General features: G+C 39.0%; 1 protein-coding gene and 1 long non-coding RNA gene across 3 annotated transcripts in view; one reads left to right on the forward strand and one right to left on the reverse strand.

Annotated features, from left to right (window-relative positions):
- The window catches only part of LOC133613680 (vang-like protein 1), a 47,381-nt gene that overhangs the window by 10,338 nt on the left and 12,341 nt on the right, over nt 1–24,702 (forward strand). For both annotated transcript variants that reach the window (XM_061971391.2, XM_061971392.2), the window contains exons 2-6: nt 6,465–6,681; nt 9,466–9,640; nt 21,418–21,846; nt 23,099–23,274; nt 24,449–24,582. In XM_061971391.2, the coding sequence (XP_061827375.2) occupies nt 6,620–6,681; nt 9,466–9,640; nt 21,418–21,846; nt 23,099–23,274; nt 24,449–24,582 (976 nt within the window). In that variant the 5' untranslated portion in view covers nt 6,465–6,619. The remainder of the gene's footprint in view (nt 1–6,464; nt 6,682–9,465; nt 9,641–21,417; nt 21,847–23,098; nt 23,275–24,448; nt 24,583–24,702) is intronic.
- Nucleotides 1,480–19,935, reverse strand: LOC140679324 (uncharacterized). Its single transcript, XR_012050770.1, has 3 exons — nt 19,890–19,935; nt 9,390–9,623; nt 1,480–1,813 (listed from the first exon to the last, which is right to left on the reverse strand). It is a non-coding gene; the product is annotated as an uncharacterized lncRNA (long non-coding RNA).

Raw genomic sequence — 24,702 nt, forward strand, 5'->3', positions numbered from 1 at the left:
AACAGTCGGGAGCTCTTAAATGAATGGTCATGGATGGTGAAGCACTGAGACAACCTCATGCATCACACGAGCTGAAAGACCAGGAAATGGAAACGACAGCAGCACGGAGTGATCCTTTTAAGACGCTTCTTAATGACTATGTTCGCATGACATGAATAAAACATAGTTGTCATTTAACACACACTTGAACATGATCGCTGCCTCAGTCACATTTATTGGTCATGCGAAGCACAATCATAGCCTCCGAGTGTTTTGAAAGGGTGTTATCATAGTTTCCATCTAATGTGGTGTGTTTGTCCGCACCCGTCTACAGGAAGCGCTAATGTGTGCTTTTGGCCAAGAAAATAGATGCTATACATCACGTACAACAATGTAACATCAGAGACAGGAGGACAGAAACGTTAGCATAGCTACCTAATATACAGTGCTAATATCACACTCATATATAACAGTAACAATATGCCAATATTACAGCTTGGACATCTGTAGCTGACTGACGGATAAATTGCGGAGCTTTATTTTAGGATGTGTAGCAAAGCCCATCCAATCAAACCCCAAGAAGTACTGTTGTCAGGCTTGGACGGAGGAAGGGACTCAGATGCAGAGAGGTGATTCCAAATAAAGCTTTTATTTTGAAATACTCTTTAAGCCTCCAGAGCCGAGTAAATTCAATTACTATGAATTACAAAAATACTATTGACAAAATGTTCCAAAAGGGAAAAACCGAAAATCACTCCAAAAAAAAAGGAGGAATACAAAAAGAAGGACGATATAATTAGCACCGTATCTGTTATCAAAAACTTTAACAAAAAACGCTCCAAACAGGAGGAAGAAAATAAAGACTATAAACTTTAACTACTCTAATCAATGTAAACAAAAAATCACTCAACAAACTTTGAGGAAAAAATCTTTAAGGAAAAATAATAACTCACCACTGCGGTAGAAAAAGGTAGGATAACAAAAGTCGCTCTGAGGGAGGAAAAAAGTCAATTCAAAATTACAGCGTGGGATATTCTGGGAGCAAGGACGTAGACGTGAGACAAGGCAAGGCATGGACATGAACAGGGACATGGAACGCAAGACAGGCACGAAAGCTCGAGACAATCTGGCACAGAACAAGGGGAGGCTTGGGCTTATAAAGAACATGAGGGTAATGGGAAACAGGTGGAAACAATCAAGGGTCAGGAATGACGTCAGACTGGTGACACAAGAGGAAGGACCCGTGATCTGAAACAAGAGGAGTTGCTTTTCAAAATAAAACATGTAAATCACAAGACAGAAAAAACCAAGACAAGACTTCCCTCACCGCGGTGTGACAACTGTATTGTATCAAAGCACCTTATGAAGCGTTAACTATCTGCATTTATTTCGTAATGTTGTTCCTAAATATGTGACGCTAGGTGATTACATTTAAACATAATGTGTGGTGTGTTATGTTTACCGGGGGGAGTACAGACGGCATAGACCACAAGAGGGCGTAGTAAGCTCAAAGATTTATTATATATATGCACTATATATATAATAAACAATACTAATAATATCAACAAGAGAATGGAGTGTGACAAATCAAAAAGGGGTGTATGGTGTGAGACTATGTGTAGGAATTAATGAGTGTGTTACCAGGAGTGTTGAGCGAGAGAGGCAGAAGTCCCGAAGGGGAAAGGCAGGTTCAAGTGTCCGTGAGACAGGCAGGTTGTCGGGGGATATAGCGAGGCGTCAAAAGGGGTCCGTGTCCAAGCAGGGGTCGAGGATCGAGGGAGGCAGTCCAAAGTCCAGAGGGAAGGCGAGGCACACAGCTCGATGACGGGAAGTACTGCGGGAAGCACAAGGGACATAAGACACAGGAACTGGGAAGACGCAGAGAAAGATCAAGTACGCGGGAGGGAATGGTAAATTGTAAATGGGTTATACTTGTATAGCGCTTTTCGACCTTTTTAAGAAACTCAAAGCCCTTTGACACTATTTCCACATTCACCCATTCACACACACATTCACACACACGGCGCTAACCAGGACCCATCAGGAGCATGGGTGAAGTGTCTTGCTCAAGGACACAACAGACTAGGATGGTAGAAGGTGGGGATTGAACCAGGAACCCTCAGGTTGCTGGCACAGCCACTCTCCCAACTCCGCCACGCCGTCCCCAAAGACGGGATGCTTACTACGAGGAGTTAACTACGTTCCGGCGTAGGATCTTCCAGTCTGCTGGTCTTTGTACTGCTCGCCTTCATCAGTCCCAGGTGCGCGGATTGCTGATCGCCTGCAGCCTTGCCGGTGCGTGGCCGCGATGTGGCCAGAGCGAGCAGGGGCGTGTCCTTGCAGCAGAAGACATGCGAGACTGCGCATGCGCCGTGACATGATGTGCCCCAGGGGTCAATACTACGACCAATATTGTTCTACTTCTCTATATACAAGACATCTGTAAGGTCACAAATTAAAGTTAGTACTGTTTGCGGATTGGGCTGCAACGATTAGTCGACATTGTCGAGAAATGTCGACAATAAAATTTGTCGCCGGCAATTACAATTGTCGACAATAGTTGTGACGTCATCACTAATGTTTTTCCGGGCGGAAGCATTCTGCATCGCCATTTGCCAAAACATCGGCAGTGATAATATGTAAAATGTGAGCACATTTCCTCTTATTCTTGTTAAAAACATAAATAACTTGCTCATTTTGCAAAGTGGACCTTGTTATTATGGCAGTACATCTGTGATACGTGAGCATTTACAGCGGAGACATGATGTCGGACATCTGGAGTGAGGATGCATCTCAACCAATGGCGTAAAGAGGGCACAATAACAAAACGCGAACCGTGCGCATGCACAAACACACACAGAGACAGTGCAGAGGTATCATAACAAACATACAATCTACTAAATAGCCAACATTTTAAGAATTAATCATATATATAATTCTACACATTGAGTCTATTACAGTGCTAAAACGGCCAGGAGTTAAACAATAGTCAATGTACCAGTGTGTAGCTTTTTAAATCATCACAAAATGCCTTTTTGAGGAAGTTATATTTTGTGTTTTGTTGTTTGTTTTCATTGCTGCTATTTAAAAAGGTGTTTTAAATACGTGGCTGAGGTTAATTGTTTTTTGGTTGTTTTGTTTTTTTTAGCAATTTGCATTTTCTTTCTTTTAAATGGACAACATTTTAATAGTCATTTACATTTTTGTAACAGCTGAATGAACAGCACAGTTACAGTAAAAATACATATTTATGAGTCATTGTTGTTGTTTGTAAGCACATGCCTAAAATAACTTAAGCTGCATTTAGAAGTCGATCGAAAAATTAGAGGCATTAAATATATGTAGGCTTTATTATCCGACTAATGGTGACAAAAAAGATCAGTTACGTGGACCCCAACTTAAACAAGTTGAAAAACTTATTCGGGTGTTACCATTTAGTGGTCAATTGTACGGAATATGTACTGAACTGTGCAATCTACTAATAAAAGTTTCAATCAATCAATCAATCAATCAAAGTTAGAATAATACATAATGTTGGATTTGGAGAACATACAAAACCTTTATTCATTGAATCAAAACTACTGAAATTCCATGACATGGTGAAGTTGCAAACAGCTTAAATTATACACAAAGCAAACTACAATCTGCTACCCAAGAATATACAACAATTATTCTCAACAAGAGGAGAAATATAATCTTAGAGAAAAATGTAATCTAAAACAGTTGTACGCACGTACAACACTTAAGACCTTCAGTATATCAGTATGTGGAATTAAATTATGGAATGGATTAAGCAAATAAATCAAACAATGTACTAATTTAATCCACTTCCAGAAACTCTTCAAACTTAAAGTGTTTACAAAGTTCAATGAAGAAGAACCATGATAAACATTCTGCATTTATCTCATCCATCCATTCATTTTCTAGATAATCTTACTTATCTCACCATATGAAATATAACTTACTTCACCAATTATTATTTATTTGTTTGTATTGTTATTACTTATGGAGTATATTGTGAATAAATTGAGAACAGGAAGTGAACAAAACTTTTAGCAACTGCATTGTAAAGGAAAAGGGGTAAATAAGCTCTGCTTCTTCCTACTCCTTTTCGAACATGTTGAATAGAGAAACTAGAAATTGTGATGTATCATGTTGTATGCGTGCATGTTCGAAATAAACACAAACTCAACTCAACTCAATGGACTAATTGTTAAGATAATCGTTGACTAATCGACTATCAAAATAAACGCTACTACTGCATTTTGTTCAGGAGAGAACACACAGGAGCTAATGTAAAAGATAACAGGAGAAATAAATAAAATTATTGTTTGATAAATTGACTAAATTTAAGTAAAACTAAAATAATGTTATTCGGCAATTCCACACAAGATTTAAAAAAACAAATAGCAAATAAATATCGATAGGAGGTAGGAAATTAAATTTTTTGGTGTTATAATAAATGACAAAACCTCAAAAAGGTACAACATAAAGTAGCAAGAAATATTTACATAATGAATAAAGCCAAATATGTTCTAAACCAAAAATGTATCCATATCATTTATTGTTCGCTAGTTTTACCATATCTGAGTTAATGTGAAGACATATGGGGAAATAATGGTTAATGTACACCGCAGTCCCTAACTGTCTTACAAAAATTTCAATTGATGATAGATAATACATATTTATGAAAATAGAAATGTTGAAATTCAGTTGATCTGGTACAGCTACAGACAGCTAAAATAATGCATAAGGCAAACAATAACTTGTTGCTTAATAACATACGATAATTATTCTTAACAAATGAGGAGAAATATATATACATGCAATATGTTCATGTGGATCATAACTCTTTGATAACCTTTTATTAATGTGAATTTATCATTATAATGTATGTATATATGTATGCTAAAGATTGAATACAGGAAGTGAACAAAAATATTAACAATAGCTGTGAAATAGAGAATGAGTTAGTTTTAAATAAGCTTTGTTTCTTTTAATTCCTTTTCGGACATGTTTATGTGCCACTGTAAATATTTCCTGTTTTATTGTGTAATATTGTTTCCCTGTTTGAAAAAAACAAACTGTGACTTATTTTATTTTATTTACTTTATGTTTGCCTTAAAAATGTGTACCTCTCGTGCTTACTAATGACATTTTTCCACATTTTTTATTTTACTTCAGGTCTCCAAACTTTGTGGACATAGACTAGACCAGTGTTTTTCAACCACTGTGCCGCTGCACACTAGTGTGCCGTGAGATATTGTCTGGTGTGCCGTGGGAAATTATGCAACTTCACCTAATTGGTCCAAAAAAAATTTTTTGCAAATCAATAATTATAATAATGTGCCGTTGTCTAGTGAAGTATTTTTCAACCTTTTTTGGTGTGTAAAAGGTATGTAACGCTTAAACCAAAAATGAACAAAAGGCAAGTCCATAGGTGCATAGGGATGGCTTTGCAAAACAAAAGTAAAACTGAACTGGCTACAAAGTAAACAAAAACAGAATGCTGGACGACAGCAAAGACTTACAGCGTGTGGAGCTGAGACGGTGTCCACAAAGTACATCCGTACATGACACGACAATCAACAGTGTCCCCACAAAGAAGGATAGCGTACGCATAACTTAAATAGTCTTGATTGCGAAAACAAAGCAGGTGCGGGCGATAGCACTCAAAGGAAAGCGCGACGCTGCTACAGGAGAACACCAACAAAACAGGAAGGGTCACCAAATTAACAGCGTAAGACAGAAACTAAAGCACCACACACAGGAAACAACAACAAACTCAAAATAAGGTATGACAACCTGGTGGAGTTTCATTTGTTAACCTTTTCTGCTGGTGGTGTGCCTCCGGATTTTTTTTCATGAAAAAAATGTGCCTTAGCTCAAAAAAGGTTGAAAAACACTGGACTAGACTGCAGCACAAATCATTCAGTTTAGGTAGTGACTGACTTTGAACACTAGGTCAGGCAACCCTTGAACATCACTTAGGACAAGTTAAAATAACCAAATCAAGTAATATCTCATATCAAAGCACCTGGCGAGAGTGTCCCACATCTGTAACTGATTTAACATTTTGTCCTCACATGTTGACATAATGATCAAAAAACAGATGAAAGTTTGATTAACGTATTATTCAGACTTCTCTTGTAATGGATGTGATGAGCTTGTGCTGACATTTTCTTCTCTCCTCTTTCTGTAAACCTTTACTTGCGTAGCTGACTGACAGATAATTGGCAGAGCTTTATTTTAAGATGTGTGGCAAAGCCTCTTTGTTTAATACAAATCTTTGCTCTGTGAAGTGGTGGGCATATAGACGGGGGCAGGCTCACTTCGCTAGGGGCTCGGCAGAGGGAGAGTTACTGACGTCATTAAAACAGGGGAACCTCCAAAGTGAGGAAGAAGATAAGACTTTTAACATCATTCAAAATTCCATTTGACATAAAAGCAGACCTTAAATTGCGTTGTGTGTGTCCATGTTTCAGGTCATCGTGGTTGCCAAAGAAGTTCTACAAGGTTGTAACTCACTGGCTGTGGATTCCTGAGGTCTTTTGTAGGCCCGTTTCCATAGCAACCACCCCGGTCCTCACCAAGGCGTTTACAGACCCCTTATCCCCTTCCACAAAGACGACCCGCCGGAATGGACACAGAGTCGACCCACTCGGGCTACTCCAGCCGCTCGGGGAGGTCCAACCGACACGGGTGAGTTTCTTGTCCAACACTTTTTTTGTGTTATTTTTCTTTGTTGTGTTCAGTTTGTCGTAGCATAGGGTCAAGGATAATGTGATGTAGGGATGAATGAGACAAATGAGATAAATGTTTATCAATTATTTCATTCTTTGGTTACCCTTGTACAATGAACTAGATCAGTCAGTACGTGTCCATGCACTACTAAATTAGTCCGATTTCTAAAGTAGTTCGGCTCTAAATAGGCCTCCTACAGCCCATGGAAATACCTTAAACCGATCGTGTTCAGTTTTTGAAAAGTCAGACTAACACACCTGGATTATGCAATTGGAAACCAGATCTCGAGGTGTGTGTGTGGCCGGAGAGGACCCTTCGTATCACCAGTCTCAGCACGCGGGGTACAACCCAGAAGCAGATACCATTTAATAAAAACGTAGCAATAATTGTAAGGAAGAGGACACTTTTTATTTGCTTCTCAAATTAAAATGAATCAATCAATCATCAATCAAAGTTTACTTCTGGAGCCCTTAATCACAAATGTCTCAAAGAGCTGCACAAGCCACAACGATATCCTTGGCTCAGATCCCACATCAGGACAAGAAAAAACATTTTGAAGTACATCGATGGTAGAAAAAAAAACGCATATTTATTTTAGAAGGTAGGAAATGTAAAATGCCAACTTAATTAGGACTCCCGAATGAAATATGTATGAGATGAAAGATAATGAAGCAGGTATATTAAAGGCGAATAATAAAGTGTACACAAATGTTTCCATGATTCTTCGTCCGAAAATTCCTTCCTACAGCGTGGCGTAGTTGGGAGAGTGGCCGTGCCAGCAACCTGAGGGTTCCTGGTTTGATCCCCAATTTATACCAACCTAGTCACGTCCGTTGTGTCATTGATCAAGACACTTCACCCTTGCTCCTGATGGGTCGTGGTTAGCGCCTTGCATGGCAGCTCCTGCCATCAGTGTGGTTGAATGTGGAAATAGTGTCAAAGCGCTTTGAGTGTTTTGAAGGTAGAAAAGTGCCATACAAGTATAACCCATTTACCATTGACATCCGCCCGATACATTCTTGGTAGTAGCGTCGTGTTCGTAGCGCAATCCAAGATCATTTATTGATGCTGTCTGTTATTCAACATCAGCATAGCCATTAGAGACGTAATAGTTGTAATATGTGCCAATATTGCAGCGGACATCACTTAAAACCAGTTGTAAGGATTCGAAGATGGCTAGTGTGACGTCATATGTCGACCGGAAAAGGAATTCATTTATCTGCGCTAAAATTAAATGTACATGGCGTATTAGTTGCATTAAAGAGAGTGCATGGACACTTGACTTCACACGTACAGTCGTGGTCAAAAGTTTACATACACTTGTAAAGAATATAATATCAGGGCTGTCTTGAGTTTCCAATAATTTCTACAACTCTTATTTACAGAATTTGTGATAGAGTGATTGGAGGTGGCGTCAAAATGTAAACAAACGCCATTGGTGGAGCCACACCTAACATCCACTGTAATGATACCAAGTACAGTAGCGTATCTAGTCGATACTACTATGATTACAATCGATATTGTTTGGCATCACAACATCTTCTTTTGTTTGTTTTTTAATTTATATTATGTTTATAAACTCAGGAAATATGTCCCTGGACACATGAGGACTTTGAATATGACCAATGTATGATCCTGTAACTACTTGGTATCGGATTGATACCCAAATTTGTGGTATCATCCAAAACTAATGTAAAGTATGAAACAACAGAAGAATAAGTGATTATTACATTTTAACAGAAGTGTAGCTAGAACATGTTAAAAGAGAAAGTAAGCACATATTAACAGTAAATGAACAAGTAGATTAATAATTAATTTTCTACCACTTGTCCTTAATAATGTTGACAAAATAATAGAATGGAAAATTACACAATATGTTATTGCATATGTCAGCAGCTAAATTAGGAGCCTTTGTCTGCTTACTTACTAATAAAAGACAAGTTGTCTTGTATGTTCACTATTTTATTTAAGGAACAAACTTGCAATAAGAAACATGTCTAATGTACAGTAAGATTTTTTGTTAAAATAAAGTCAATAATGCAATTTTTTGTGGTCCCCTTTATTTAGAAAATAATCTAAATAATTTTGGTACCGGTACCAAAATATTGGTATTGGGACAACACTAACCTCCAGTATGTTTTGTCACATCCATCCTCTTCTTCACCTTCTTCCTGGCCCGACCACTTCTTTTTTATTTCAGCCTGTTCAGTTTTTGGAGGTACAACAATGATAGTTTGCTAGATTTTGATTGGGCAGGGTGTGCAGATCTCAGGCACATGGCTACTTTAAATAGGAATTGCGTATTAATAAGGGTTTATATTAGACTTTCATGCAAAAATCATGTAATGTTTGGTTTGAAATCTTTTTAATTTAAACATGCCAGAAGCCTGAGATCCCAGAATTCCAGGTTAATTTGCTATGTGACAAAGAAATGGATTTGTGCGTGCATCATCTGAATGTTTTCTTGCGTACAATGTTTTCTGTATTTGAACGTGCGGCAATTTTTAGTCGGAAATCCGCACAACTCTTAATACATGATCCCCCTAGCGAGAACATTCCATTTCTGCAATTATTTTGTCCTAAGTGTTGACACATCTCATAAACTGGTGAAAGGCTTCAAAACCCACTTGTCTTGTAGTGGAAGTCATTAGTTTGTGCAGGCGTACCTAATGTCGTGTCCCGTGCTTGTGATGACGTTTCCTTGACCTCTCACGTGCTCTTCTGTGCGTGTGTTTCATCCAGCGAGCGAGGTCGAGAGCGCCACAAGGCTAGCAGCAGTAAAGACAGCAGCCGCTCGGAAAAGTCTGTCATCATTAATCCTCCAGAGACGTCCTCCCAGGATTCTCCGGTGCACAACGGCGAGCCACTGCCAGGAGAGCCCATGCCGGCGGCGTCGGATCCTGGTGAAGAGGGCCAGGTATTAATCCTCAGTGTACACATGAGCGGTTTAATGGTTGTGCTGTAATCACAATGCTTATCTGGAATAATCACATGACCCAGTCTTACTATTGTGAAATGCTTTGCTGCAACCTTTGTAATGGTTTAGTGCCACACTGGCCAACACACACACACACACACACACACACACACACACAAACACACACGCACGTACAATGGTGTCAAGGGATCAAGTAGGTCAAAGGATTATTGCTCACTCTTGTGCAACAGGGGTCTTCTACATGATACAATAGTATAGTGGTCTATGAATTAGAATACAATTATGTATTCATCTTTGTTATGTAGTGTAGTGTTGTCCCGATACCAATATTTTGGTATCGGTACTAGTACCAGGGGCGCCGAAAAGGGGGGGGTAAAGGAGACAGATTCTAGGGGCCCATGATGGAGGGGGGCCCAGAGAGGCCCCTAATGATGATGAAATTATAATACAGAAAAAATAATGACACTGTTGGGGGCCCTGTAAAGATTATTTTCATGGGGCCCAAAATCCCTAGCGGCGCCCCTGACTAGTACCAAAATGATTTCGATACTTTTCTAAATAAAAAAAAATTGCATTATTGGCTTTATTTTAACAAAAAATCTTACGGTACATTAAAGATATGTTTCTTATTGCAAGTTTGTCCTTAAATAAAATAGTGAACATACAAGACAACTTGTCTTTTAGTAGTAAGTAAGCAAACAAAGGCTCCTAATTTAGCTGTTGACGTATGCAGTAACATATTGTGTCATTTTCCATTCTATTATTTTGTCAAAATAATGAAGGACAAGTGGTAGAAAATGAATTGTTAATCTACTTGTTCATTTACTGTTAATATGTGCTTACGTTCTCTTTTAACATGTTCTATCTACACTTCTGTTCAAATGTAATAATCACTTATTCTTCTGTTGTTTGATACTTTACATTAGTTTTGGATGATACCACAAATTTGGGTATCAATGCGATACCAAGTAGTTACAGGATCATACATTGGTCATATTTAAAGTCCTCATGTGTCCAGGGACATATTTCCTGAGTTTATAAACATAATATGAATTTTTTTAAAACGAAAGAAGATGTGATGCCAAAAAATATTGATTGTAATCATAGTAGTATTGACTAGATACGCTGTTGTACTTGGTATCATTATAGTGGATGTCAGGTGTAGATCCACCAATGGCGTTTGTTTACATTTTGACGCCGGTGAGCTACGGTCTGTAGTGAAACATGTTTAGCTATTCCTCGTCCTGCAGGGATAATACTTGTAAGAGGATTAGTGATTTAGAAGTAGCTAAAACACTGTGGATGGACGTTAGCCGCTAGCTAGCTAGCCATGTCTTAAAGCACCTCTTCCTGAGGGTGTTTCAGTGTTATAACTTCACCTTCATCGTTAGTTTTTAAGCCAAAATGCGTCCGTTCTCCCTTTTCTGTCTACACACTGTGTCGGCTTGTAAGTACTGCGTGATTGTGCGCTGCCGAACATGCTCGTCTGCTCGTAAACCAGCAATGACACAACGTGACGACGACGTGGTTGCGGGACCGGTACTTTTCAGAGTTGATGTAGTACTGAATATGATTAATTAGTATCGCGGTACTATACTAATACCGGTATACCGTACAACCCTAATGTGGTGTCGTGTTTTTTAACAATAGGGCTGCCAAAAAATATTTTCTAAGATGTGGTCCATATGGGCTGCAGCGGTACTCAGTTGTGATACGATTTTCCGCCACTTGTGGCAGTGATGACTCTCAAACCAAATTCCTGTATTAAGAGAATATGGCCAACTAAACGAGAGGCGCCATAACTACTACCAAGGACGTGTGCGGCTGCGCCAGGTTGCATGCAATTGCTGTCAATTTGACGTTAGTTTTTCTAACGAAATAAACCAAAATAATACGTCTTTATATAGTTCTAAATACACTCCGGCTCATAAACTTGCAATAAAACATGCTTTTATTTTGTGAAGTATAATTTTGCGGCCGTATTTGACGCACTCTGCTGCTACATTCCTGCAGTGTTTCGTGACCAACAGGCACCGACGACTTAATAAACAAAAAACATACACAGAATGACCAAAAAAATAACTCATTACCCTCATTTCTTTATTAACTTTGGACCAACAATCACTGAGAAATTGTGACTTTTGTGTGAAATATGTCAACTGTGGTGTCTGCCTCTAATGTATTTGTAACCACTGTATGTATCACTCATGTATTATTCTAACTCATCTTTCTTTTTTGTAACATGCTAAGTGAATAAGTGTACTTTTTGTAGTTATATCCCCATATTTCTGCACAATAGCTCAGATATGGTAACACTGGCGAGCAGTAGAGAATATGAAGTGATTTTTGGTCTACAACATATTTAGATTTATTCATTATTGACATATTTCTTGCCACTTAATGTTGTATATTTTTATGAGATTTCCAGTTCATTTTCTCTACTATTATTAAACCCAAAATTTGGGTTAATTTACTCTTTCAATGTCCGTCTATTTGTATTTGTGTTTGACTTTCTCTTCTACTGTTACCAAATATTTTTTTTTGTCAAACTATCTCTTAAATGTATTAATGTATTCTGTTATTATTTGTATTAGCTTCTGTGTGTTCCTTCTGTCGTATGTTTACCTGGCACAAGACATTGTAGTTGGTAGCAAACACATAGCATCACCTCAAAGTTGGTAGCAAACATGGCGCCCTGTAGTCACGTGTGTGCCTTTTGACCAATCATTGAGGAGATGACGGAGTTGGCCATACTCTCTCTATACACGACTGTGGCTCAAACAAACAGAAGACGTCTGGAGCTAAAGTCATAGAGAAGCGCAAAAATTATGACTAAAGTGGTGAAGCTATATTTTCATTTGGACTTTAATTGTATCGACAGTTTAGTTAAGAAAAATATTCATTATTCATTTAGTTTATTTTAGCACAACAAAGCTGTATGTCCATTTATTTCTTGTCAGTTATCTATGAGTGCCTCCTTATGCAGTATATTTGGTTAGTACTTAATTTTCTAATCAGCCTGACCTAAGCCTAAGGTTTATGTATTCAATAAATACAAATCTTTGTGATTAACACATGGTTTCATATCATTTTACAAGGTTGTAAACTGTGAGTAGGTTAGATATAATTATTGAATATGATTAAATTAGGAGTAAGATTACTAATTCAGTTTTAATATTTTAGTGGACCTCGGGCACCGAGATCAAAAAGGTTAAGAACCCCTGATGTAGTGCATACTAACAATATGGGGAGACAGAGTTTTACAAGCTATATTGGATACCAAAATCATTTTCCCAATTTTTTGATGTCAGCAAAACATCCAGCAGTTGCTTGACATGCCTATTTATGCTTATTTGTTCTTATCAAATATATTGACAAGAAAACAAGCTCTGGTTTAACAAGGCTGATGTGCTGCATGACTTCTTGTTGTTGTCATCAAAGTGTTGCCTTTCAGGGTCTTTGCTGATGAAACTAAGGATATTTAACACGCTAAATAGTGATGCTTGAAAAGGGCTGGCAGGCAAAATATTAAAAAAACATTTTTTTTAGCTTTATTGTTTTTTGTTTTTTATTATACTTTATTATTTACTTCTAATTTAACTAATACAATTTGGACACCTCAACTCTTTTAAACCTTTGTGTTATTTAATGTTATTTTTATTTATTTATATGTTGTACTTTTTTAATTGTTTTTGTTTGCCTTTTTTAATACCATATTTCTTTTTTCACACTGAAACTTGTCTTATTTTATTCTTCCCCCAAGCAAGTATGCTAACCATTCCCATGTTAGCAGGCTATAACGTTTTACTTCTTACTTCTCTACATCTTAGCAAATTGTGTACGTTTGAACCCAAACATCATGGATTTTGGTAATTGCTGCCACCTTGTAAGCATGCTAACTATTCCCGTGTTAGCATGCTAATGTCAGCATGCTTAAATTTTAAGGAGGCATTTTAGCGAATTGTGTATGTTTCACACCTAAAATTCATGGGTTTTGATACTTGATATCATCTTGTACAGAAAGTATGCTAACTGTTCCTATTTTAGCATGCTAACTTTAGCATGCTAACTTTTTATGCTCGCAATTTAACTAATTTCATACATTAAAACCTATTAAGACCATTGGCACCATCTCGCACGATTGGAAACTAATCTTATGTTAGCATATGCTAACATTTTATGCTAGCTTTTGAGCTATTTCGTTTACGTTTAATCCTAAAAATCATAGACATCGATACTTGTTGACATAATGTAAGTATGCTAACTGTTTCTTTGTTAACGTGATAACATTAGAATATATTTTATTATAACGTTAACATGCTAACTTTTTTTTCAGCTAATTTTACATTTGTCTTTAACACAACTGTCCAAAAGAAAGCAAGGAAAGTAAGGTATGGGTTTACATCACAGATTGCAGGCCCATCCATCCATCCATTTTCTACCGCTTGTCCCTTTTGGGGTCGAGGGAGGTGCTGGAGCCTATTTCAGCTGCATTCAGGCCCATTCAACAATTTCCGTGGGAATTTCCTAGTTTATATATTTAAATGTTTTTATTTATCTAGTTATCTTTTTTACAATATTGGCTCTTACCGCTAAGAAAACATCTGGATCCTGAATCAATGTAAGTAAGGACCCCTCTGATCACAGGTGTACCTACAGTAGGGACATTGTTAATTAGTGTGTTTGTAGAAAGAATCCATTGACATGCTTTTAAGAAATTCCAAAGGTCCAACCTATGACTCCAGCCACTCCCTCTGCCTCCTAGAAAAAGAAAGCCACATTCCAGGATGTCATGTGACTGCCAGCATGTAGTTTCCGTCCATTGTCCACACCGTAAGATAATCTGCGCTCTTGTAGTCGAGTTCGCCCTGCGGACAAATGTGGCACCGCAGCCAAGCACGTCCATCACCTCAGCCTCTGTCCAGAGCGGCATTTTAGGTCTTCTTCACACAAACGGGCTCCTGTGCATTCTTGCAGGCTGAGATCAGATAGAGGAAAGCTGATAGGAATATTCCGACATGTTCACACGCATGTTTGCGACATATGATGCCAGCAGCGCTCTCGTCTCTCGCTGCTTTGTGGGCTCGTTGGATGTTGGGACTCGGTGCCAGAGGGCAGCAGATTGGGTTTCCTGGCAACGTTGCCTACAACTAAAGCGAAAGCACAATAATCTACTCTTGTCTTTTAGGGGAATATCAGACCTGAGTTATTTGCATATGAATACAACTACTACAGCATTATTGGAGTATACTGATACTTCAAAGGATTGTATCGTGGCTTACAGGATACTATGTGATAACCTATGACATGGTATCATTGTATTGCATTATTGATACAGCAAACCATTGTATCAGCAATTGTATGACATACACGTATTGTATCCTTAATAATATTGTATCATGATACATTATTGATACAGCAAAAGAGTTTTACTGTAATTATATCGTGATACAGTATGGTATCATTATTATGGTATTGATACAGGAAAAGTGTTGTACAAAACCCAAAACCAGTATAGTTGGCACGTTGTGTAAATCGTAAATAAAAACAGAATACAATGATTTGCAAATCCTTTTCAACTTATATTCAATTGAATAGACTGCAAAGACAAGATATTTAATGTTCGAACAGCGACACTTCATTTTTAACCTAATGGCAGCAACACATGGCAAAAAAAACACTGTGTTACATGGCCTTTCCTTTTAACAACACCCAGTAAATGTTTGGGAACTGAGAAGATTCATTTTTGAAGCTTTTCATGTGGAATTATTTCCCATTCTTGCTTGATGTTAGGGCTGGGCGATATGTTTTTTTTTTAATATCTCGATATTTTGCCTTCGCCTTGAATGAACACTTGATGCATATAATCACACCAGTATGATGATTCTATGTGTCTACATTAAAAAATTCTTGTTCATACTGCATTAATATATGCTAATTATTTTAACTTTCATGCAGAGAGGGAAATCACAACTAAGTCAATGTACGAAAACTATATTTATTAAACAGTTATTAAGCTGTGGCACAAACATTTATGTCATTTCAAAACAGAAAGTGCAAGATTGTCAGAGACATTTTAAAACAAGCTATGAGTGCACTTTTGTGCATGATGTCACCAAGATGACATATCAAAACAACACTAAATTAAAGTGTACTTTTTGTACAGAACGCCACTACAATAGTTAAAAACAAATAAAGTGCACTTTTGTGCATGATGTCACACAAAATATTTCAATAACTGTCAAATAAAATGTAGCTGCATAATAGGTTCCTGCGGACATCATCTCCTTCTGTTGCCTTTTTTTTTCATAAGATGTTGATCTGGAAATAGTTGCTTCGGCATTTTGTTGGTGTGGCACCGAACGGAGATGTTGACATGCAGTTTCAAGCACTCCTCATTCTCTAGCGGGTGACTTTTCAAATGATGCTACTTTTTGTAGCAACGCTTTTGCCGCATGAATGTTGAACATATTCCCGCTTGAAGCCAAACCACCGCCGGACGATGGATCCCGTTCTGTTTTTCTTGGGAATTAATTCTTCGACGTTGCACACGTGACGTGTGTAAGAAGGTGCACTTGGTTTAAGTCTCTGTGAGAAGGAGAGACAAGAAAGAGTGGGAAACGCATGCAGTGTAATGCCCGCAGCTAAAAGCAACTGCGTGAGAATGTATACTCGAATATCACAGTATATTCATTTTATATATCGCACAGAGACAAACCCGCGATATAGCGAGTATATCGATATATCGCCCAGCCCTACTCAATGTACAGCTTAAGTTGTTCAACAGTCCTGGGTCTCCGTTGTCGTATTTTACGCTTCATAATGCGCCACACATTTTCAACAGGAGACAGGTCTGGACTACAGGTAGACCAGTCTAGTACCTGCACTCTTTTACTACGAAGCCACTCTGTTGTAACACGTGCAGAATGTGGTTTGGCATTGTCTTGCTGAAATAAGCAGGGGCGTCCATGAAAAAGACGGCGCTTAGATGGCAACATATGTTGCTCCAAAACCTGTGTGTACCTTTCAGCATTAATGGTGCCTTCACAGATGTGTAAGTTACCCATGCCTTGGGCACCAATACACCCCCATACCATCACAGATGCTGGCTTTTGAACTTTGCGCCATAACAATCCGGATGGATCTCTTCCTCTTTGGTCGGGAGGACACGATGTCCACAGTTTCCAAAAACAATTTGAAATTTGTACTCGTCAGACCACAGAACACTTTTCCACTTTGCATCAGTCCATCTTAGATGAGCCCATGTGGGGATATCCTTTACACACTCATGTTGGTTTGTGATGCAGTACCACCTCAGGGATCCAAGGTCATTTTGGCATTTTGTCTTGTATGATGACACTTAGTATGTTGTGTTGTGTTGTCAGTGTGTACAAGCGGCCATATGGAATTAAGTATCTGTCTGCTCTCTGACAAATTCCCTTCTTTACAGCCACCATGCATTCTTTGCATTATTGTAGCGGCCCAGCAGCCTGATTAGTGCAGAGTTCATCTTGGGGGGGGGGGGATTAATCCTCTTAGAGGTTAATGGCTGCAGTGTATTAGCTGTGTCACTTGGTTATTGTTTAGCGGCAACAGTGCATGACAGCCACCTGACTCTTTGCTGGAGAAATGGTTGCACATAGATTGTTCCAGTGTGATGCTGATCGGCCAAAAATGTGTTGTGTCTAGATCGGGGGTCAGCAACCCGCGGCTCTTGAGCAGCATGCGGCTCTTCAGCGCCGCCCTAGTGGCTACCTGGAGCATTTTTAAAAAAGGATTGAAAATTGAAAAAGATGGGGGGGGAAATATTTTTTTTGTTTTAGTATGTTTGAGGACAAACATGACACAAACCTTCCCAATTGTTAGAAAGTCCACTGTTTAATATGTTTAATAAGAGTAGTTGGTGAACATTGTTTTGTCCTACTAATTTTGGCGGTTGTTGAACTCACCATAGTGTGGACTGTGACGCAACAGTTTGTTTACATGTAAAATCGTCCACTCCTTTGTCTCATTTTGTCCACCAAAACTTTCATGCTGTGCGTGAATGCACAAAGGTGCGCTTTGTTGCTGTTATTGACTTGTTGGTGTGCTAATCAGGCTATTTAGGTTAGCTGTATGTACATATTGCATCATTATGCCTCATTTGTAGGTATATTTGAGCTAATTTAATTTCCTTTACTTTTATCCTCTTTGTATATAATTTAGTTTTGCATGTCTCATGACACATTATCTGTATGTAATATTGGCTGCATTCAGATAGTTATTTGTGTGCCATGTTGTTCCAGACCACAGCAAATGTTACCTAGCTTGCCAAAGATTGTAATAAATGTATGAAAAGAAGACAGCCTGCCATTTCCTTTCACTAGGACACACACATCAATACCTTTGGCCATTAAAAGCCAGTCATTTCCAGGAGTTATCTCACCTTCTAAGTAGCCTCTGAATAACTAATGGTTTCTAATGTTATACAAATGTGTAGAATAAATATTACATTTCAACATTTCTGTCAACGAAGATTTGCTTCAGCCTGCGACACAGTCATTTTGATAGTAGGCTATTATAGCTAATATAGACACTTACGTCATGTGTTGCCTTTATTTTAAGACTTATATACGGCTTTTCATTTTTTTGCAGCTCCAGACAGATTTGTTTTTTGTATTTTTGGTCCAATATGGCTCTTTCTAGATTATAAGATTTAGAGTTACTTTTTCTCTCCAGTGCTGTACAAAATCATATTGGAGTGTGAGATGTTAGCAATACTATAGTAACATCAATAACAACTACAATGTCCCTCGGTAGGGTGCAGGTGTTTTGTGTTTTTTTAGTTAGCAGGATACTTCCTGGTTTAAGGGGGATGACGAACAGGCGGGCAACGCCACTGACTCAAAAAGCAGAAATAAATATTTGTGTCTGTACCTTTAACCTGATCCTCACCAAAATATCATGCACCATCCCGCTGTAAAGTTTCTTTGGAATTAGTTGTGTACATTGTGTGTAGTCTTGCTGCGTACTTGCACTTGTTCCCATTGGTCTAAAATGGTCCCTTGTTATTTTTGTTATTTTTTTGGTAGTTTTTTAATTATGTATATTATTTATTTAAATAGTTTCCTTCCTTTTTTTTTTTTTTTAAATATATTACCGAATTGACACAACCATATACCAGAATTCTAAGAAACCTTTTTTTTTGTTATGTTTTAGAGCTGCATCTCATCATCTTTCTTTGTTTAAAAATAGAACATGCACATTCTGGAACTGGACAAATCATAATGTTGTTGGGCGTCTTCTACACTTACATGTCGTGGTTAATAGTATTCTATCTTTATTTGTCGTTATTTATACTTTCTGAATTAGTTATGTGATAATGTTCATCAATCAACTCATCGGTGTTAATTTTCAATCTATCAAGATAAAAAAATAATATCAAAATCAAATTACAGACTGTTATTTATGTAGTTTGCTCATTTTCCTCGACTGGTGCATTAACATGTGGTTTATGTTTTGTACATATGTAGCATAATCTACAAAGATACAAAGAATTGCTATTGCGACATCTAGTGGACACATTTAGAACAGCAGTTTCTTTCATTCAAAAATTTCAGCTCATTTTTATACTTAGCAAACTCATCCCGCGGGCCGTATGTTTGACACCCCTGGGATAGATGCTTACCGCGGTAACATTAAGCCAAACATGTTAGCTTCCTTATGCTCCTGTAGCTTTGCACGAAAAGCTACTTTATGCAATACTTCATAGGTATAACAAGCATTAAAGGAGAGACGTTACACTTGCATAAACCTCTTTCCCCACCTTCGCTTTCACAAGTCAGTCTTCTCCCTTTCCGCCCTGCCCCCCAAACACTCCAGTAAAAGGGGAATTAATGATCCATGGACTGCGATGGAAAGAGGACTGTCCATTGTTCAATAACAGACAAGTCGTGTTGACACATTTGTGATCATAAGGCCTCACTTGTTTTTTTTAATCAAGCCCTGATGTCTTCTCTCATTGGTTTCATGAGGTAAAATATGCAGCGTGCGTCTTCACACCGAGAACAGTGAATAGCTAATCACAAGAATGAATGACAATGTAAACGTGTCTGTGGTGCAGATACGATAAGAAGATCAGATTGTGACTCTAATTTGTAATGGCGGCTGAGGAAATATTCATGGTTGTGTGTGTGTGTGTGTGTGTGTGTGTGTGTGTGTGTGTGTGTGTGTGTGTGTGTGTGTGTACCTCACGTCAGCGTGTGCGTCCCCCTGCATGCATGCGTGTCGTCCTACATTACATCAAAGCGTGTTTGAAGACTTCCCATTTTGAAAGTCCAAGATTGTCTGTAAAATAGCAGAAGAGCAAGAGAAGTCAGTTGCTGTTGCGCGTGCAAAAACACGACGAAAGCAGCATAATGGACGAGTACATGTTGATTTTACTCTCGTTTTACAACCACTGAAAAAAAAGGTCAATTGAAAGTAATTCATTGTTCAGGACAATGTAAAAGTAAATAAGATGTGATTCACTGGTTAATGCGCAATTTGTGAGATTAGTAGTAGTATTTTTTTAAATACTCCCACCTCCAAAGACATGCACCTGGGGATAGGTTGATTGGCAACACTAAATTGGCCCTAGTGTGTGAATGTGAGTGTGAATGTTGTCTGTCTATCTGTGTTGGCCCTGCGATGAGGTGGCGACTTGTCCAGGGTGTACCTGCCTTCCGCGACCCCGAAAGGGATAAGCGGTAGAAAATGGATGGATGGATGAATATTAGCCTTAATTTTTTTCCCTATTTTCTGTAATAATAAAATGTTGCCAACATGGTCTAATTTGAAGTTTATGTGCAGAAGTCATGAACTATAGTGCACTATTATTACATGTTTATGAAAATATTTTTATATGTTGTTTTTTTTCCCTAAAGACATAACCACGGTGAACTCTTAGGCAGTGATTTTATGGTTTAGCACCTCTCTGTGTGCAAATCTTACTCTCCACCCACAGTTTGAATGCTTCTGTATATATGTATATAGCATAATATTTAATAGTTAAACAACACATCCGGAACTTTTGCACTATTTTTCTTTTCTTTCCTTCCTATGTCTTGCATATTTGCAGACTGTCGCACTGATACTGGAGTTGCTTTTAATCTCATTGTACCTGTGTATAGTGACAATAAAAGGCATTATATCCATCTATATATTTTGACATATCACACCAGGCTTTGCCATGTTTTTAAAGATTTAATTATTATATTCCAGTTATATAATTTAAAAAAAATTTATTTTATTAAAATAAAATGTATTTTTTGGTATTTAATAATTAGGTAATTTTATCACCTGCAGGATGATAACTGGGGAGATAAAATACAAGCACAATTAGTTTATTGTTCATTATTTTCTATGGCAATGTTTTTTAATTGTTGTCAAATTCTGATTATTTTAATAAGGCAAAATAATTTTAATGTTAAGATGAGGTGGCGACCTGTCCAGGGTGTACTGCGCCTTCCGCCCGTGTGTAGCTGGGATAGGCTCCAGCACCCCCCATGACCCCGAATGGGACAAGCGGTAGAAAAAATGGATGGATGGATGGATGGATTCTAAAATTTTAAAATACAAATAATACATTTGAATTTTATTCAAATTAATTGTATTTTATTAAGTTATTAATAAAAATACCTCTAATAATTATTTTCAAAATGTTTAACCAAACTACTAAATATATTTAGTAATTTTTTTAAAGTAATATAGTAAAATGTTGTATCCCTCACCTGCAGGATGATAACTGGGGAGAGACCACCACGGCGGTGACAGGCACTTCGGAGCTCAGCATCTCCCAGGAGGAAGTGGTCGGCTTAGGAAAGGGCATACAGGACCGGACCAGAAGCTTCCGCCGCTATCTCCCCCTCGCTGTGGGCGTGTGCGGGGGCCTGCTGGTGCTGGCCACCCCTCTGGTTTTCCTGCTTCTACCCGTCATCGTGTGGCCCGAGAGGCTGCAGCCCTGCGGCGCCGCCTGCGAGGGCCTCTTCCTGTCCCTGTCCTTCAAGCTTCTCATGCTCCTCACCGCCATCTGGGCCTTGTTTCTGCGGCCGGCCCGCGCCAGCCTGCCGAGGGTGTGCGCGTGTCGGGCCTTCCTCACCACGCTCACCCTCCTCCTCACCATGTCCTACTGGCTCTTCTACGGCGTCAGGATACTCGATGCACAGGTGCGTCCACTGTGGATTTGGGAATATTTCACAACCAAATATGTATGCACAAAATATCAATGTGACACTAACACAACAGGAACTGTCCTGGTTGGTCCAAGTCTACAAGTTAAATAAACCTGCTACTGCAGAGTATATGACGATTATCAACATAAACAGTAGTTATGTATTGGGCATGTTATCAATCAATCAATCAAAGTGTATTTATATAGCCCTTAATCACAAGTGTCTCAAAGGGCTGCACAAGATCCCACATCAGAGCAAGAAAAAAGTCAACCCAATGGGATACAATGAGAAACCTTGGAGGGGACCGCAAATGTGGGAAGCCCCCCTCCTGGGCGACCGATGCAATGGATGTTGAGTGGATCTAGTTAATAGTGTGAGAGTTCAGTCCATAGTGGGGCCAGCAGGGGATCATCTTGAGTGGAGACAAGTCAGCAGCGCAGAGACGTCCCCAACTGATGAGTGGTCCACCCCGGGTCCCGACTTTGAACAGCTAGCGCGTCATCTGTGGTCACCTAATAACCTCTCCACGCAGGAGAGGGGGGCAGAGCAGAAATGAGACGGTCTAAAAGGGGGGTCTATTTAAAGGCTCGCGTATACAAATGAGTTTTAAGATGGGACTTAAATGCTTCTACTGAGGTATCAAATCAAATCACCGTGGCCACCGCTGCTGCTCACTGCTCCCCTCATCTCCCAGGGGGTGAACAAGGGGATGGGTCAAATGCAAAGGACAAACTTCACCACACCTAGTGTGTGTGACAATCATTAGTACTTTAACTTTAACTTAACTTTAGCTTTTTAGGGCATTACAGGGTAGTGGAGCCTGAATAGAAAACACTCTATAGCCCGCAGATTTTTTTTGGGCTCTGGGAATCACTAATAAGCCGGAGTTCTTAGAACGCAGATTTCTTGCCGGGACATATGGTACAATACAATCAGCAAGATAGGATGGAGCTAGACTGTTTAGTATTTTATACGTAAGTAGTAAAACCTTAAAGTCGCATCTTAAGTGCACAGGAAGCCAGTGCAGGTAAGCCAGTATAGGTATATACATAGGTATATATGTATATAGGTATATAAAGGTATATACAGTGTAGGCGTAATATGATCAAACGTTCTTGTTCTTGTCAAAATTATAGCAGCCACATTTTGTACCAACTGTAATCTTTTAATGCTAGGCATAGGGAGGCCTGAAAATAACATGGTACAGTAATTGAGATGAGACGTAACGAACGCATGAATTTTGCAGGATGAGGACTACCACGGCGTGGTCCAGTTCGCCGTGTCCCTGGTGGACTCCCAGCTCTTTGTCCACTATCTGGCGGTGGTGCTGCTGGAGCTGCGCCACCTGCGACCCTGCTACAGCGTGTGCGTCATCCGCTCCACCGACGGAGAAACACGTCACTACAACATAGGACAGCTAAGGTAAAAGCTACAATACTGACTTTTCTTATTGCCCGCAGTCTCCTCTCGGATAATAATATAAAGTCTATACATCTAAAAATGTAAATAATCTAGCCTGCTCATTGGTCGTGAGTTCAAACCCCGGCCGAGTCATACCAAAGACTATAAAAATGGGACCCATTACCTCCCTGCTTGGCACTCAGCATCAAGGGTTGGAATTGGGGGTTAAATCACCAAAATGATTCCCGAGCGCGGCCACCACTGCTGCTCACTGCTTCCCTCACCTCCCAGTGGGTGGAACAAAGGGGATGGGTCAAATGCAGAGAGTGATTTCACCACACCTAGTGTGTGTGTGACTATCAGTGGTACTTTAACTTTAACTTTAAAGGACAAAAATAAACACATGGCTGCAGACTCTGCAGCAGTATACTCTATAGTCTCCACTTTGCTGCAGTAATCAGTTTTATTATCGACCTCAGTCTCCTCTATGATAGTATCCAAAATGACAAAAATAAGCACACAAGTTTATGTTAGCTGCGGACTCTGCAGTATTATACTCCATAGTGTCCATTTTGCTGCAGCACTCATGTTTCTTATTGACCTCAGTCTCCTCTATGATAGCATCCAAAATGACAAAAATAAGTGCACATGTTTGTTAGCTGCGGACTCTGCAGTATTATACTCCATAGTGTCCATTTTGCTGCAACACATTTTTCTTATTGCCCTCATTCTCCTCTATGATAGTATCCAAAATGACAAAAACAAGCACACAAGTTTATGTTTGCTGCAGACTCTGCAGTATTATACTCCACAGTCTTCACTTTGCTGCAGCACTCAGTTTTCTTATTGCCCTCATTCTCCTCTATGATAGTATCCAAAATGACAAAAATAAGCACATAATTAACGTTAGCTGCGGACTCTGCAGTATTATACTCCATAGTGTCCATTTTGCTGCAACACTCATTTTTCCTATTGCCCTCAGTCTTCTCCCCGATAATATGCTATATACATAATAAATACTTGAGTTCCCCTCCTGTTGGCGTTTGTGTCCCGATCTGTCGCCTGAATTGTTCAAATCACCCTGGCTTTGGTTTTCTCTGTGCTCCTATTTTCAATTGAACCAATGAAGGCACAACCCAAGCTGTACTGTCCGAAATTTTAGATTGAGGATTAAGACCCTCTCCTTTAATTTCAGCATTCAGAACGCCGCTCTGACCATACTGGAGTATTACTACAAAGATTTTCCCCTCCACAACCCGGCGCTCCTCTCGGCCTCCAAGCACAGAGCTGCCAAACATTTGGCTGGATTGAAAGTTTACAACGTTGACGGTAAGTACTTCGCATTCTAGTATTCACCTCATATGTTGTTATTAGTTGGGTTTTGTGCTTACGAGTTGGCGTAGAACCTCTAAAATTGTACACAATCCACTTTCGGACACTGCTTTCAGG

The sequence above is a fragment of the Nerophis lumbriciformis genome, linkage group LG13 (assembly GCF_033978685.3).
Source record: "Nerophis lumbriciformis linkage group LG13, RoL_Nlum_v2.1, whole genome shotgun sequence".
NCBI lineage: Eukaryota > Metazoa > Chordata > Actinopteri > Syngnathiformes > Syngnathidae > Nerophis > Nerophis lumbriciformis.